This window comes from Parus major, chromosome 9 (genome assembly GCF_001522545.3).
Source record: "Parus major isolate Abel chromosome 9, Parus_major1.1, whole genome shotgun sequence".
Classification (NCBI taxonomy): domain Eukaryota; kingdom Metazoa; phylum Chordata; class Aves; order Passeriformes; family Paridae; genus Parus; species Parus major.
In genome coordinates this window covers 15719747-15734999 of record NC_031778.1, presented here as the reverse complement: position 1 = coordinate 15734999, position 15253 = coordinate 15719747, and the positions used below count along the sequence as shown (strand labels likewise).

Sequence of the window (15253 nt, the reverse complement as noted above, 5' to 3'; positions counted from 1 at the left end):
TCCCTCTTTCCCCCCATTCCCACGTGTCCAATTTCTCCCTGTCCCCCATTCCCACCTGCCCCAATCTACCTTGTCCCCCATTCCCCCATTCCCACGTGTCCCAATCTCCGCTGTTCCCATTGTCCCCGTCCCTCATTCCCACCTGTCCCAATCTCCCCTGAGCCGCCGCCGGTGTCACCCCGGCAACCGCGGCCCCACCCGCGCGCCGCTTCCCGCGCACGTGACCGCTCTCAGCCAATCGTCACCCGGGACCATCGCGTCACGTGGCGGGGGCGTGCCCGCGGCAGTCGGGCGGACAGCGCCGCCTGTCGGGCGGCGGCCGGAGCTGCAGGGCCGGGTGCCACGGCCTGAGGTGACTCCGGAAGGGTCTGGGGTCGGTTCGGGTTTTTAAATGACGAACGGCCTTAACGGGGGCTCTTGTGCCCTCGCTGCATTGGGCAGGGAAAAACCTTCTCGCTTGGAAGTTTCGCTTGAAAGAGATGTCGGGCGAGGAGGGCGGAGCTTGGCAGGGACCGAGCACGGCGGAGGAGGCGGAATCCCGGCCTTGGGGCTGCCGGATGAGCCATGCCAGCACCGCACGTGTCCGACAAATCCTTACCTGATGGAAGCCCCACCAAAGCAAAGGGAATGATTGGCTAAGTCCCTTACCGAGTTTTTTTGTCCCTTTTTCAATTAACAGCGCTAATGAAGTTCTTCCCATTATCATTAAGTTCCCCGCAAATGTTAGCTCCACGCTGTAAAACAACATTGTATGATCAGTTAGCTCCTGCCCAGAGCCTCGGCCCCGCTTCCTGCAGTCTTGTTTTCCGCCAAAAAGACCCATTCTTCTGCATCTCCCACAGCCAGACAGCGCAGCACCATCTTTGTTCCTTTAAGTCTTCTAAAGTGGAATTCCTGAGCTGGAATTTCTGGGAAGCACATCAAACTGTTCAGAAAGGACCCTGGAGTTCCAGCCCACAAGCCCTACAAATCTCTCTGTAATTCCTAGAAAGAACAAGGATATACCGGGAAAGCACAGAGAAATTTTCAGAGTGATGGAAAATTCCTAGAGTCTAGTCTGAGTTCCTAAAAAGCCTACTGAAAATCCACAGAAAGTCCACTGAAATTTCTAGAAGGCCCATGGATATTTTATAAATAGCACCAGATAATTCCTAGGAAGTAACAGGAGATTTCTAAGTGTTAGTTTGTGTTCTCATTGCTCCCTGGGTGTGTGACAATCAGCATTCGAGTTAGCTTTGGAGTTGCTGTGAGTGCTGTTAAGTGGTCAGGATGGGGGTGAGTGAGCTGGCAACTGAGATTTCTGGGTTTGGATGTTTCTATACTAAGTACTAAATTTCTATGTATATAAAAAAGCATAGCGATTATACACCCCAAACTTCTAACAACATAAACAGTGGATATACTCTGTATTTAAAGGGAGTATCTCTACACCAGAGGCTTCATCTTTCTGTTCCCTACAAGCTTTCAGGGATCCCACAATAGCAAACTTTAACTATTAATGTTGATGTTTTCCCTGCTTGAGCCCATCAGGCACTTGGCTCATCCCTGGGGGAGGAAGGACTGGCTCCCTTGTCCATTTATAGCCCCCTCACCTCCACTGTGAGTGCAGCCTTCAGGATCCTTACTTCAGCCAATGGATTCCATGAGGCTGTGAACTCCTCCTCCAGTTTGTCATCTGTTTTAACTTTTTAAAGGAGTGAAAGACTCACCTTAGAGAGTGGCTCCAAGGTTTTGGAGCAGAACAGCTGCAGCTGCCCTTCTCTGTAAAGGCAGCTGCACTTTCCTGTGTTCCCTTTCACCTGCTTTGTTTTGGTGATGATCAGGCACTGCCCATGGCCAAAGAAATGGATTTACAGAGTCTAATTTTTCAGGCTGATGTGCCTCCAGCTGGCTTTCTCCTCTGAGAATGCAGACAGAACTGACACCATGCCCTGGGCAGGATGGTGGGAAGGGTGTGTGGGATCTGGGCTTTGCTTGATTGTATTTTTTTGTTCGTTTTCTCCTCACATTCTTGCAGAATTTCTCCTCCGGTGAGCAGGCAAGGCTGCTATGCCTTGTGTCATGCTCCTGAGCTTCTTGGGGAGGGACACTTTTTTGGAGAGGTGCTGCCCAAGGAAGGGAACATCCACTGCTGGCCAGCACCTGGGCTAAGATCAGGAAATGCAAAGCTTGTGCCTCAAACCTGAAAAGCAGGACTCTACTGTCCTGTGTATCCAAAGGACATTCATCATCACCTGGGGCATCATCTCAGCTCCCCAGTTTGGATTTTCCTTGGGGCAGGTGTCACTGCCATCTCTGCCAAGGGTTGAGTATTCCTGGGGCTGGGCCACGGGCTCTGCAAGCTGCAGATCCCAGATTGGATCATAACCTGTTGCTTGATTTGAAAAGAGAAGGCTGTTCTCTGTGTCCAAGTGGAAGATTCTGCAGGAAATTTCTTCTTGCAATAGCCTTTCCAAGTGGTTGCATTGAAAACAAAAGCAAGCAGGGAAGACAGGAACATTTTTCAAAGCTTAAAGAGCCTGTTATTTTCTGTGTCGTACCTTGGCTCTTAATTGCCAAAAAAAAAATTTATTTGGATTTTCAATTAATACTTTGAAGGAGCTTTGAGGCAATAAATAAATAAATAGGAAGTTATTTGAAATTTTAGTTGACACGTTGTTGTTGGTTGGGTTGAAGCACAGACTAGCTCCTCCTGGGACTGGCTGGGGGACAGAGGGGTTTGCTTGGACCACTGTCCTGTGCTGAGGTAGCTGAGATGCTGCTCACACTCTGGATTACACAGCAATGCTCCCCCAGGGCTGTCTGCACAGAAAACCAAGGAATGGAATAGCACAACCTCTCTGCTCTCCCCAGCATCAGACTGCCATAAAGCTGCTTTGTCTCCACTGGATGGGACTTGTTTGGCTGCTGCTGAGCCTCAGGTTTCAGCTCTCCTCTGCCTCTCCCCAGGAGGATTCAGTGAGCTTGTGTCAGGCTGTTTATATCACACTTCTTCAGCAATTTCCTGCCCTAGTCCTTACCAGGAGAGGCACAACAGAGACTTTGATTTTGTGTCCTGGAATGCATGAAGGAGGTGCAGGGTGAACTCCGCTCTCCTTAAGATCCAGAAACCTCCTGGCCTGCTCAATGTGGAGCAGAGAGGGAGGAGTGACTGGCTGGTGGATCCCAAAAAAGCTCCTTTCAGCTCCGCTGCAAAACAGTGAAGGAGGCTCCCTGGCACCTGCAGTCCAGTGCTGAAGGAGCCAGAGCTTTCTTCTCCCAGCAGGAGTTCAGAGAGGAAGACAGGAGCACCCACAGCTCAGGCTATTCCCCTACCATGTCAGTCCCCTGAGCGTCTCAACTGGAGGAGACGCTGCCTTCTCCCACCTCTGCAAAACCTTCTTGCTACTGCCACCACCCTGGTGTGGAAGGAGGGAGTCCTCCAGCACTTTCTCTGTTCCCTCATCCCAACAAAACAGCTGATGGTACCTTCCCAGCAGAGATCACCCTTCAGAGATTCCCTACAGGAAAAGACATCCAGGGGAGATGGACTACTTTTGGGAGGCTGGGGGTGCCTCTGTTGGGAATGACATCAGCTCAGGTAAGGGGCCCCAGCTGGGCTTTCTGCCATGTGCTCATCTCACACAGGGGTTGGTCATTAAGCTCCCAACCAAGGCAAATACCAATGTGTGTGAGAGCTGGTTTGCAGTAACAGCAAGGCATTCCTGCCAAAAATAGCAAAGGCCTGGGGGAAAGGAAGAGCTAGAGATGCTCCATTAGAAAAAAAAAAAATATGGACAAAATAGTCTGGGAACTGGGTGAACAGAAACAGCAGGACAGAGAGCTTCAGCAGCAGCAGCAGAAACATCCACAGTCCCAGTGAGCCTCACTGCACACATCACATCAGCACAGCTTTGGTGCTGCCACCAACACAGACCAATGGCCTCCTGCCTCACCACTCAGGGAGAAACTGCAAAACCTCCAGGCTTCTTGAAGGAGCCCATGAACTCTGCTGGCCAATGCAGATGTTTCCAGAAAATTATTTTCAGCTACTACTTGTCCACCCCTGAACCCCAGATTTCATGCTTAAGCTAAAAATAAAAAAGACTTTGATGTGAGGTTCAAGTAAACAGAGAATTTGCCCAGCCCTGCAGTAGCTATCTCAGTTCCTCCTCTGGGAGGGCATGGTGGGGAGACAAAAAGTTAATTAATCTTGGTTCACATTGACATGGAATGGAAAAAAACAATGAAATGGTAGAGCCACCCTAAAACTGAGAACAAAGACACTGCACCAATATTTCAGGCTCTTTTTCCTTCCCTCTGAAGGGGAAAAATTTGCTCCATGCTTCATCCCGTGCGGGTTATCTTGGGAGGAACAATGTCCCCATAATTTCTGCTGACAATTAACCTTGCCTGGGCAGCCATTCTAACCTGGGTCACCAGAGTAGCTATTTATACTCTTGGCCAGGGATGCTATTGCCAACAAACCACTGTCCTTCTTGGCCAACCCTGCATCAAGGCAGTGGGTAATGAGCCCAAGGTGTCCCCCCAAGCACCCTGCCCTGCTCCCCAGGACCTGCTTCACCTGGGCCCTTACTGTGTAGACCCTTCTGTGCCCATTTTCTGCTCATGCTCTGCAAACACAAATTAAAAACCAGACATTGTTTAACCAAATCCTGTCAGGGCCCATCAGACCAAGTGCACAGGGCAGACATGGCTGGGACTATGGTCTTGAGTCTCCTCTCTGCCATATGTGGCTAACACTAATTCCCCAGTGGCAGAGACACTGATGGCTCACCTGAGTACCTGCACAGGTATTTATTCTGAGCAAAACCCAGAGCTTTAGCTGTGCAGTCAGTGCCAGGAACTGGAGTATGGAGCTCAAAACAAAACTCCAGATCCGGGCTGCTGCCAGCTGGAACATCTGCCTACACAGAACAGGATTTCAGAGATTTCAAGTCAAGCCAGCTCCAGAGGCTGGGGCAGCATCTCCTCCTAAGACACAGAGCATGGGCCAGGCTAGCCCACAAGTGCTGGAGGAACACATTGAACCAAGTCTGCCCAACTAAGTTACTTTAACTGGGGGACCAAGATCCTTGTTTCCATATAAAACCACCCTGGGGAAAGATCAGCACCCTTGGTTGAAGGCCTTCTGGCCCATTGGTCCCATCAGAGGTTACAAGCAAACAATACAAGCCTTGCATAGTCATGAAATGACCATGATTACCAACTCATCCTGTCACTGCTGCAGGCTCAAGGTGGCCCCAGAGGTGGGCTGAAAACCCAACCTGTCACCAACACCAAGAGCAGTAAGCAAGAGAAGAGCCTGGGGCTGGCTGGCCTGCAGGGGTGAGGGTGGAGAGTGCTTCAGCTGCCAGGATGCAGGAGATAAATGGCCAATATCATCACTTTTAGCAGCAGTGCCCACCCTTCACACTGAAATGCAAGGAGGAAGAGCTTTGCCTGGCCCTGGAAGGAAGGGGAAAGAGGGAGGCTGACACTGCTGTGATGGGGAGAGGTGAGAGGATGAGGCCACTAAATCCCTGCAGGGGAGGAATAGCAATGCTGGGAGGCTGCAGGGCTCTCAGCTCCCTCTTTGAAGACTTCTTGCCTTGGGAGCTTTACCTCCAACATCTCCATCATCACATCAGTCCCCAGCATGGTGCCAAACAGGGGACTTTTACCTGAGTTAACTAGTGGAAATGGGAGGCTAAGGAAATGTCCAGGGCCTCCTGGAGGGACTATGGGATCTGTCAGAACAGCATTAGAAGTGATTTAATTCACACAAGGGTTAATTGAGATGAAACCTATTAGTCAGGAGGGCTAGAAGCACTTCCTGTCACCCCAGCCTCTCCCTCTGTCAAAGTCAGAATTTAGGTCCTGACAAACAATCAGGGTGGGTCCCTCTGCAGCACCCCCAGACAGGCCCAGGAGAGCAGCACTTCCTCAGAAATCAGCACTATTGAGTCACTGAAACTAAATGACATTATTTAAAGCACTGAGCCAGCGGTTATTGGCTTCATCTGCCCCAGAGAAACTGGTCAAACCCTTTAGCATGGGGGCAGGATCCCACAGGTTTCCAGACCCTTCTCAGAGGTTTTCTAGCACCTTTCCAGATTATTTCTGGCCATTTCCTTGATGTTTTTCTAGTCTTTCTGGAGGTTTCCTGTTGTATCTCCCTTACATTCCTAGACTCTTCCTAGAGGCTTACTGGAACCCTCTTAGGGCTGTATAAGCCTCTTTATATTGTTTTCAACATTCACAGGTTGGCCATTTTCAAATTTCCCAAGTAGCACCCTGGAAATTGAGCAAAGCTCAACACCTCATTCAAGCACCACATGACCTCAAACCTCAGCAGCCTGATTAGTAAACTGAAGAATTATGTAGAGATTAGGAAAAAAGAAAAATTGCATGTATGGGTTCATTCTATAGTCTGGACATATTTTGTAACATAAACTCTGGAAAGCACTCTGTAGGAGCCTTTCTAGTCCTGTCTGGAGTCTTTTGAGTACTGTCCTGTAAGAAAACAGCCTGAGCTACACATGTGCCTCCTAAGACACAGACCAGCATCTTCCTGTCCAAGGAGGAAAAAACAGCAGCTGGGGGAGAAAGCCTGAACAGTAGATGCTTTTCTCTGAGTGTTCTCAATCCTAAGCCACATTTCCCACATGTGTTTATACACTGGAGAATAAACACCATGAGTGGCAGAGATGGGAAAGTGAGGACAGGGCAATTCCCCGTTCCCTCCAGGCATCCCCAGCCTGGCTCACACGGCCTTTTTTCTTCCACAGTCACCAAAATCTGCTCTAAAAATCTGTCTATGTGTAGCCTTACCTTGTGGCCCCAGAACAGCAGCTCAGAATAGCACTTCAGTTTGGGACTGAGGTTTTTACATTTGCTTGTGGTAAGGGAGCTCTGGGGAAACATCACTGCCAGAGGCAGTAGGGATCTTACAGGCACAAGAGAATCATTTAGCACAAGAATCTTCAGTCCTCCATGGTGCCCCAGGCAGTACCCAATGGCTCGGGGGCAGGACCTGCTCTGCACATAGATTTACACAGCCACACTGAGGACCTGCAGCAAGCATTAGGTATATTTTGATTACCCTGAAAAATCTGTTGCAAAATGAAAAGTGCAGCCAAAAGTCCTATGAAAAGCAGGAGGGTGTTCACAGCTTGGCCAAAGCGCCAATGCAGGACTTCATGGCCTTCTGAGCCAGCTGTTACCAGCATTTCTACTTGCACTTTAGAAATCCTCTAGCAATATCTGGCCTCTGGCAGGTTGTTTTCTCCTCCCAGTGTCTTTTCCTCTTCACAATATTTTACCACACAAGGCATTACTAACAAATTACATGAAAAACACTACACACCATATTGGTTGGCATTGGCAGAACATGCTGGAGTAAGGGATACAGGTATCCATTCAAAGGGAAGGAATTGCAGCACTAGAAGACTCACCAATGTACATTTGTCCACCTTCTGTTTCTTGCATCACAATATCAGGTATTTGACCACGGGATTGGAGCAGCAGTTCCCTCTTTGTTTCCAGCTTTTCTGACAATAACATTGTCTGTAGCCATTTCAGGTTCATTCTTGGCTCCACTCCATTGGAGAACAGATCTGGATGATGCTGAGAACTGTAAGCTCTAACCAGCAACCTGAGACATTTCAACTTGAGGGACTTCTACCTGAAGCCTAGGACTCAAAACTGGCTTTCATTCCCACATATCTTCTCAGTATCCCTTGGCTATGCAGAGAACAAAGACAGACTATCCCATTGCTATAGTAACATTAACCAAAATAAACCATCTGCTAGAAAAGCTCCCAGGCACTAAATGCAAGATTTGTCTTCCAATATTACCAGTGCACGTCAGATTGTGGTATGTTCACATGGATAAAATACTCTCCTCACACACAGATACAAGAAAAACCTCATTCCATTTACGTGCTGTTTCAAACATGGAGCTTCACCCAGCATTTGCTGGCAGCAGAGTGGGGCTGCAGTCTCTGGCTTGCTGCTGAGACACCCTTTGAAGTGTTACAGCCTGAAAGGTGAAGGGCCAGCTGGAGAGTGAATGGTGGAGCATCATTCCTTCCTTCTGACTGCTTCTCATTCCATATCCCTGACTAAAATTCCCCCTTAGCTAATGATACACATCAGTGTGACAAGTTACATGTCTGGGTCCACTCTGTGTAGGCCTGCAATGTAACTGTTCATATCAGTTATTTTGCTCATATTTGGTGAAAGCAGTGAAAGCACACACACAAAAAGGGTTTCTGTGAAGAGACAGATGCTCCCATTTCCCCATCATTATAACACCCAGAGCCCTTCTGTCAGCCCCACACCATCACATGAATACCAGGATAAGCAAGGGGGAAGATCACACAGGGAATCTGGAAGCAGACCTCATCTGTGCAGCTGCTGGCAAGCAGACACCTGCACTCTGTAGCATCAGTGCTATGGCTGGGCCAGGCTGCAGCTGTGACCTTGCTCAGATCCCAATGATTGTACAGAGGAGCAGTCAATCAAGCTCTGCTGGACAAGGATGCACAACTGGAGTCTAGTTTTTAACATCTGGGGAGAGCAAAAATTGTTAGGCTTCCTTTTTTGTTTGTTTGTTTGTTTGTTTTAAGCAGCAAGTTTTCTGTCAAGAGTTTTTAATATATTTATTTGAAAACAAGGTTTTGTGAAAGAGTACACTAAATAGCATATATCTGTTCTTCAGCCATAAAACACGGACTATCAGCTTTAGCTCAGCACAGATTGGGGCTGCATGCACTGAACAGCAGATCTCAATAGGAAGGTCTTCATGCCTGTCTTTCTGATATCAAGCATAGTGTCTTCTTTAGATGACAAGACCCTGGAGAGAGAGAAACCAGAATTTAACTAAGCCTTCTTGTGGATGGCCCCACACTAACCTGAGCCTGTCACTGACACATTTATAGTTTTCAGCAAGGAGTTTGTTTTCCTGCCCATCCACCAATTCAAATGCATAATCTCTGCTCGTGGGAGCCCTGAGACATGCCAGTCCATATTTGGAAATAAAGCAACTGGATTTCTGCCTTTCAGTGAGAAACCTGCACATCCATTCAGGCACTTTAACCAAGGAACCTGAGAACTGCACCGTTTATTTCCTGAAACAGATCTACTGCTGTAATTTTGTTGGGCTCAGAAAGCATCACAGAACGCATGGCTGAAGCATCTTTAAATTCTGCTAAGAACTGCTGGGAAGACAAGGCAACTCCAGGAAGCAGAACATTAGTTCTGTTTTGACAAATCCTGGCACCCTGAGGTCAAGTAGATGACAGCTTTGTTATGTGAACTACTCGCCCCTCTGGGACCATCTTTCAGGAGCTGACTAGTCCCTGTGACCCCTACACTGCTCTCTGCCCAGCCAGGTTCTTCTCAAGAGTAGTTAGGCCTGCCAGATTAGAGAGTAGATTCAGTACAACTGGGTCAGGACTGACCCAAAAGAGTGAACTTGTGGACTTCTAAGCTGCCAAATTCTTAAAATTAGGACAGAGCATGTTTTTAAATCTGACACAGAAGCTGTCAAAGAGCTAAACCAAGAGTGCTGGGTGCTGGTAACTGCTTCAGTTGGTATAAAGAGGCTTTTTCTTAATTGGGATGAAAAAAGGAAACTGCACACTACACTGTACCTCAGGTCTTAATCATCAATGTACTCAAAGGGCTCTGGTGGTTCAGGTTCTTGCTCCTCTTCCTCAATCTTCGGACCATGAGCTGCCACTGGTTCAACCAGCTCCTCCATATCCTCACTGGTGTCCTTCAGGATGATGATGCCTCCGATGGAAAGCTACAAGACAAGTGCCATGAGCATTTAGAGATGCTTGCCTCTGCCTCATGGTGGAGTGTTTGTGGCCAGAGTCTATTCTAGGCAATATGAGACTCCTCAGCAGGAATGAGTTTAAGGGAGCAAAGCATCTGACACTCACCTTGATTTCTGCCTGATAAGGGCGTGGGACAGGCAGAGTCTGTCCAGGCTACTTTTGTATTTATTTTATCTAGGTCTCAGTTCAATAGAAAGTGACATCTGGATTCACAGCTTTACCCCATTCCCAGTTGGGGCTTTTCACATGAAAACTAATTGAACTGTAATTGTTTTATAAGGCTCATCTTTTCAGGTTTACAATGCTTAGTGAAGCCTCTCTGTGTAGCTGCCTCCCAGGAGATTCTCTGAAACAGAGACTAATCTGATCACCAGCTTCCACAGAGTGAGGAATCCTATTAGCAGAACCTCACAAAAACAAAGGGGAATTAATTACAAAGATCACAACGAAACATCTTGGCAGGCTGAAGCACCTCCGGGAGCAAACACAAGGCGCAAAGAGGCAGTGCTGTGTCACGCCTGGCTGGGATCAGGGCTTTGGCCACAGCAGGATTTCAGGCTATAAACAGCATCTCAAAGAGGTCTTTTACTCTGGCATTCCCCAAAGCAGAGCAAAGGTCCAGAACGGCTCCGTTCCAAGAGGCTCCTTGGTTACACACCCTAATCCCAGCAAGAACTGCACTGTTCTGTTCTCTTCAAAACCTATTTATGGGGCTTTAAGGCAGGAAACTGAATTCCCTCACCAAGCACTCTGCTGCTTTTGAAACTGAAGCAAACAGCTGTGCATGTCCACATTTCAGTGAGTGGACACTTACTGGAACACACAGCAGATCTTCCCAATCCAAACAGTAGTTGGGTCACCTTGTTTTAAAGGGTAGAAACTAAAAAACCCTTCCACTGTTTTGCTAAAGGAGATGTTTCAAAAGGGAACAGTGCACAGAGAATTCCAATGTGCTGATGGAATTCCAGGAAATCCATTTATTAAAAACATTACTATTTTCCAGGAAAAAGTATTACTACTACTGAACACCATTTTCCCATGCGTAATCCTGGAATTGGGGTTAAGTCAAGCATGTTATTTTTTGAAGAAAAATAAAGGGCAGAAGACTTTGACTCAGGAGATTTACAGTTCAGGAGCCAGCTTATCAGATTTGCAGCATATCTGAACATCTCACAGAGGAGTTAGTTACCCCTTGGGCTGAGTGCTAAAAGACCTTCTTCATTCTCCATCTGACAATTACATGCTCTCTCTTCTCTGTTTTTACAGGAGCTGAAGTAAATTTTCTAAAGCCAGATGTAACTCAGTAGGAAATATGTTCAATGAAAAAACCCCTCCATTTAGGTATAAATCCTACTGCAGGGTAATAAAACTCCAGCACAAGTCCTAATGTATTTCACTGCTTTGACACCAAACCAGTACAACTTCTCAGCCTATTTTAAAGATCATGGCTCAGTCTTTATGTTCCCAGAAATGTCATTAATACACAATGTATGTCTGATTGGTTTTCATGCTGCACACTTGACACAGGTACAAGAAGAAAGAAAAATATAGCAGCATTAGCACGGTGAAAAGGTTTGCAGCAGCTCTTTCCCCCAACTAGAACTGCATGTGATCATTTGCAGAAAGGGACATTAAAAAAGGAAACGTGACAACAGCAAAGCTGCAAATCTCTGCAACACATTCCAGTGCTGCACCAGCTGTGAGTTCTCATGTACACACAGAACTTCTGGGCCTTACACACAAGCCCAGCACTGGGAATGCTCTGCCAATCACATGGACTGGGAAGGTGACACTTACTGGTTTGAAAGGCTGGTACCGGCAGCTCTCTGTCATAGTGAGAACTTTGAGCTGAGCAGGCATGACTCTGGCTGGGTTGTCCAAAAGCTGGAAGTTGGGTTCAGGCTCTTTTTTCTTTTCTTTTTCATCCTTCTTTTCATTCTCATCCTATGGAGGGACAAGAGAAGATCAACTTGATTTTAGCAGTAACCTCTAACCTTTCACAGCTCAGCAAGGTAAGGTTCAGTCAGGCATCAATTACAAAGTTCCTCTTTTACTGAGGAACATGCTAATATTTATCTATCAGATGGTGCAGAAAATTCCAGCGTGGATCTAAGTGCTCTCGATAAGGCAATGTCTCACTCTCATCTGCAGATGAAAGCAAGTTCAGAGAGAGGTAGCAGTGGAACAGTTTAACCTCTTCTTTCCCTTTCTCCTACCTTTTCTGTAAACTCACTACTTTTTGTCATAACTGAAAATTCTTTAATATCATTACTGAGCATATGAAAATTGCCAAAAACTGCCCTTGTATTTTTGCAGCTATAAAGCTGCCACTGACATTTCACACTACTGGTAGTGACAGAAGTTCATCCAAAATGACTTGACCTCAGCAACTCACTAGGGAATTACAGTGAATCCCTCCCTTACCAATGACATGTAACAGCAGACAACTTTGGCACAGCAGCTGCTCATAGCTGTGCAGATCCCTTGGAAGCTATGGATTACAGTCACATAACAGGCATAAGAGGAAAATAGGAAAGCAATGATACCTATAAAGCATTAGGACAATGGCAAAACACTCAACTCAAACACAGCAGGTGGCAGCAAGTTCCCTGTTTACTATCTTTGTTTTTCTGCTCAATTCAGCCAAGGAAACTTTTCAAAAATCTCTACACACACATGGACCCAACATGTGAATCCCTTCTAATATATTGCTTCCTCTCAACACCTGCACTTAAATGTAGGTTGTAGCAATTTTAGAAGAAATGTGCATCTGTTCAGCGTATTTTGCTTACTACATAGAACTGTAAGAATAATTCAAAGAAAAGGCAATGCTTGGTGACAAGGAAACTTGACAAAGGAGAAAAACCCCAAAAGCCAGAGATTATAACCTTGCATGCATGAGATGATTAATTTTCTGGGCCAGCTGCATGACATTCAGTGCCTACAACGTGGCCACACCTATGTAGGTCTAGGAAGGTTATTTTACATGCCAATCTTTGATCTTATGCCACATGTGTGGGGTTTGTTAGACTAAAATTTAAGTTAAAGAGGCGAAACAGGAAAGCACCTGGGGGTGCTGGTTGACAGTAGCTGAACATGAGGCAGCATGTGCTCAGGTGGCCAAAAAAGCCAATGTCATTGTGGGTTGTGTCAGCAGTAACATGGACAGCAGGACCAGGGCAGTGACTGTCTTGGGACTGGTGAGGTCACACCTTGAACCGTGTGTTCAGTTTTGGGCCCTGCCCTACAAGACAGACACTGAGGTGCTGGAGTGTGTCCAGAAAAGGGCAGCAGAATGGGGCACGAGACCTGTGAGGAGCTGCTGAAGGAGCTGGAGGGGCTCAGCCTGGAGAAAAAAGGTGTCTCAGTGGGGACTGTATCACTCTCTACTCCTTGACAGGGGGAGGTCATTCTGTCAGGATAACTGGAGATAACTGGAGGTCATTCTTTCAGGTAACAAGACACAGGACAAGAGGAAATGACCTCAGGTTGTGCCAGGGGAAGTTTAGGTTGGATATTAGAAAAAAATTTCTTCTTCAAAAAGATTGTCAAGCACTTGAAGAGGCTGCTCAGGGGTGTGGTGGAGTCACCATCTCTGCTGGTATTTAAAAGATGTGTAGATGTGGCATTTGGGGACGTGGTTTGGTCTGGGGATTAAGTTGGATTTAGAGGTCTTTCAAACCTAAAGAATTCTATGTGTCCACATTGCACTTTCAGCTTACAGTTGTTCTTGGAATATTTGCATTTATGAGTAGGGCACAAAAGAAAGGGCCTTTTGTCAGTACTGCTAGAATTTTAGCTGCCAGATGTTTTTCAAATTGCAACAATCACCAAAAATTAATTTCTCCATTACTCAGCTTGCTCCAGGATGACACTTTATTCACAGATGAGGATGACAACTTCCAGTGTCAGGTCTATGAGCTGAAAGAAATCATCAGAGGACCCTGGCAATCACCACAACTACTGAGCAGCATATGGAACCTGTGTTCAAATCTCAGCTGGTTCTGAGTTGGGTGTGGATCCATGTTTGGCATTTTGATAGATGGGCAAAGCACATAAGAGACTGCTCCCAAAAACATGAATGTTTCAGGATAGGAGGTTAAACATGTGCAAAACCAGAAAGTTTAAACTCTTCAGTGTTCTCAAGATAAATTAGACATGATCAAGCAACAGCTACAACACTTCTTTTTAAAAGGTCAGAGGACCCAAGGATGTGAAATTACTAAGACTTTTTCTGCATTAGTAAGAAAATTACATGATAAGAGATGAAATTCCTCTGTGTCTAAAACTAGCAGGTAATAAAATATAAGGTTCATGCAGTTGAAGGCACATAAACCTGTCAAAACAAGCTTTTGTCTTTAAGGAAGTCAGTTACTTAACAACACTGAGGAAAATTTATTTCTCAGAAACAACAGATTCACAATTAATAACACCTCTTGGTTTTAACAGTGCACACACAGAGTAAAGGTGCTAACCAGTGTCTGCAGCAATGTGTGTCAGTGCTTTGCTCATAACACAGAAGGCAAGAGGACAGAAGTGAGTACCAACATTCATGACACACCTTCCACATTTATAAGGGTTGGGAGGAAGAAGATATTTAAGTTTCAATGTGTGTACCCACCACTTCCATCTTTTCCTCTTCCTTCTTCTCTTTCTCCTTTTCCTTTTCCTTCTTCTTGGCTTTTGCAGTGATGGACAGCACAGCAGTGGAAACCTGGATATGGCAACAGATGAGGCATTCAGTGTGACCCAACACTGTATACTGAGTTTCAGCCCCCCCAGGCTGAAGTCTTTTGAGAACATATGGCAGCAACTTTATGAGAGGGTCAGGGAGCAACAGCATTTGTCCCATTGCTGGTGAGAATAAATGTGGGCTCTTGGCACCTTTTAACTTTTGGCCAGGGAAGTTTGAAGAGAGATTTGTCCAATTCACATCCTATTCAAAGGCAAGAAAACAGCTATAAGCAGTAAGCTTTGCCTTTCATCAGAGTTAATTTCTGGATTCCTTGGTGACTTGGAAATCTGTCCTGTCCAGCATTCAATTCTGGTAAAATGTGTTACAGTTTTCACACCAAGTCATTCATCAGCATGACATGCTTGAGGTCTCCACTGCTGGAATTTCTCCCTAAGGGCTGCTCTAACCACTGCTGTGCTCGGCTCAACAGCTTTTACCATCCTGTGCCAGGAGACAAATTGCTTTCACTATTGTCCCACTTGTGACCCCACAGGTCTCATCTCCTTTTCATTACCAAGATATTCTTAGTGCCACACTTACCATTTTGCAATCCATGGAGCTATTATTCTAGCACATGGGCCCACTGCTCCTTCCATATGGGACTATTTGAGGAGTGTCCCACATAATATTCTCAACGGTTGCACTGAAACAGCATTTTGGAGCTCAAGTCACAGAAAATGACCCTGCTGTG

At 46.3% G+C, this 15253-nt stretch overlaps 2 protein-coding genes across 8 annotated transcripts in view; both read right to left on the bottom strand.

Moving 5' to 3' along the window:
- Window positions 1-4076, bottom strand: part of ARMC9 (armadillo repeat containing 9) — a 63589-nt gene extending 59513 nt beyond the window's left edge. For 3 of the 7 annotated variants that reach the window (XR_002002073.2, XR_004498768.1, XM_033516823.1), the window contains exon 1: window positions 649-4072. The gene's annotated coding sequence lies outside the window, so the exon portion shown is untranslated. Of the gene's footprint in view, window positions 1-142; window positions 233-648 lie in introns of those variants that run through there. The other 4 variants (XR_004498767.1, XR_004498766.1, XM_019007779.2 and 1 more) reach the window with 4 other exon arrangements.
- Window positions 4077-8619: 4543 nt separating this feature from the next.
- The window catches only part of PSMD1 (proteasome 26S subunit, non-ATPase 1), a 65167-nt gene continuing 58533 nt past the window's right edge, over window positions 8620-15253 (bottom strand). Inside the window, exons 22-25 of the mRNA XM_015637446.3 lie at window positions 14449-14541; window positions 11625-11771; window positions 9639-9793; window positions 8620-8839 (exon numbers count right to left, since the gene is read on the bottom strand). Coding sequence (XP_015492932.1) covers window positions 9647-9793; window positions 11625-11771; window positions 14449-14541 — 387 coding nt within the window. The 3' untranslated portion in view covers window positions 8620-8839; window positions 9639-9646. The remainder of the gene's footprint in view (window positions 8840-9638; window positions 9794-11624; window positions 11772-14448; window positions 14542-15253) is intronic.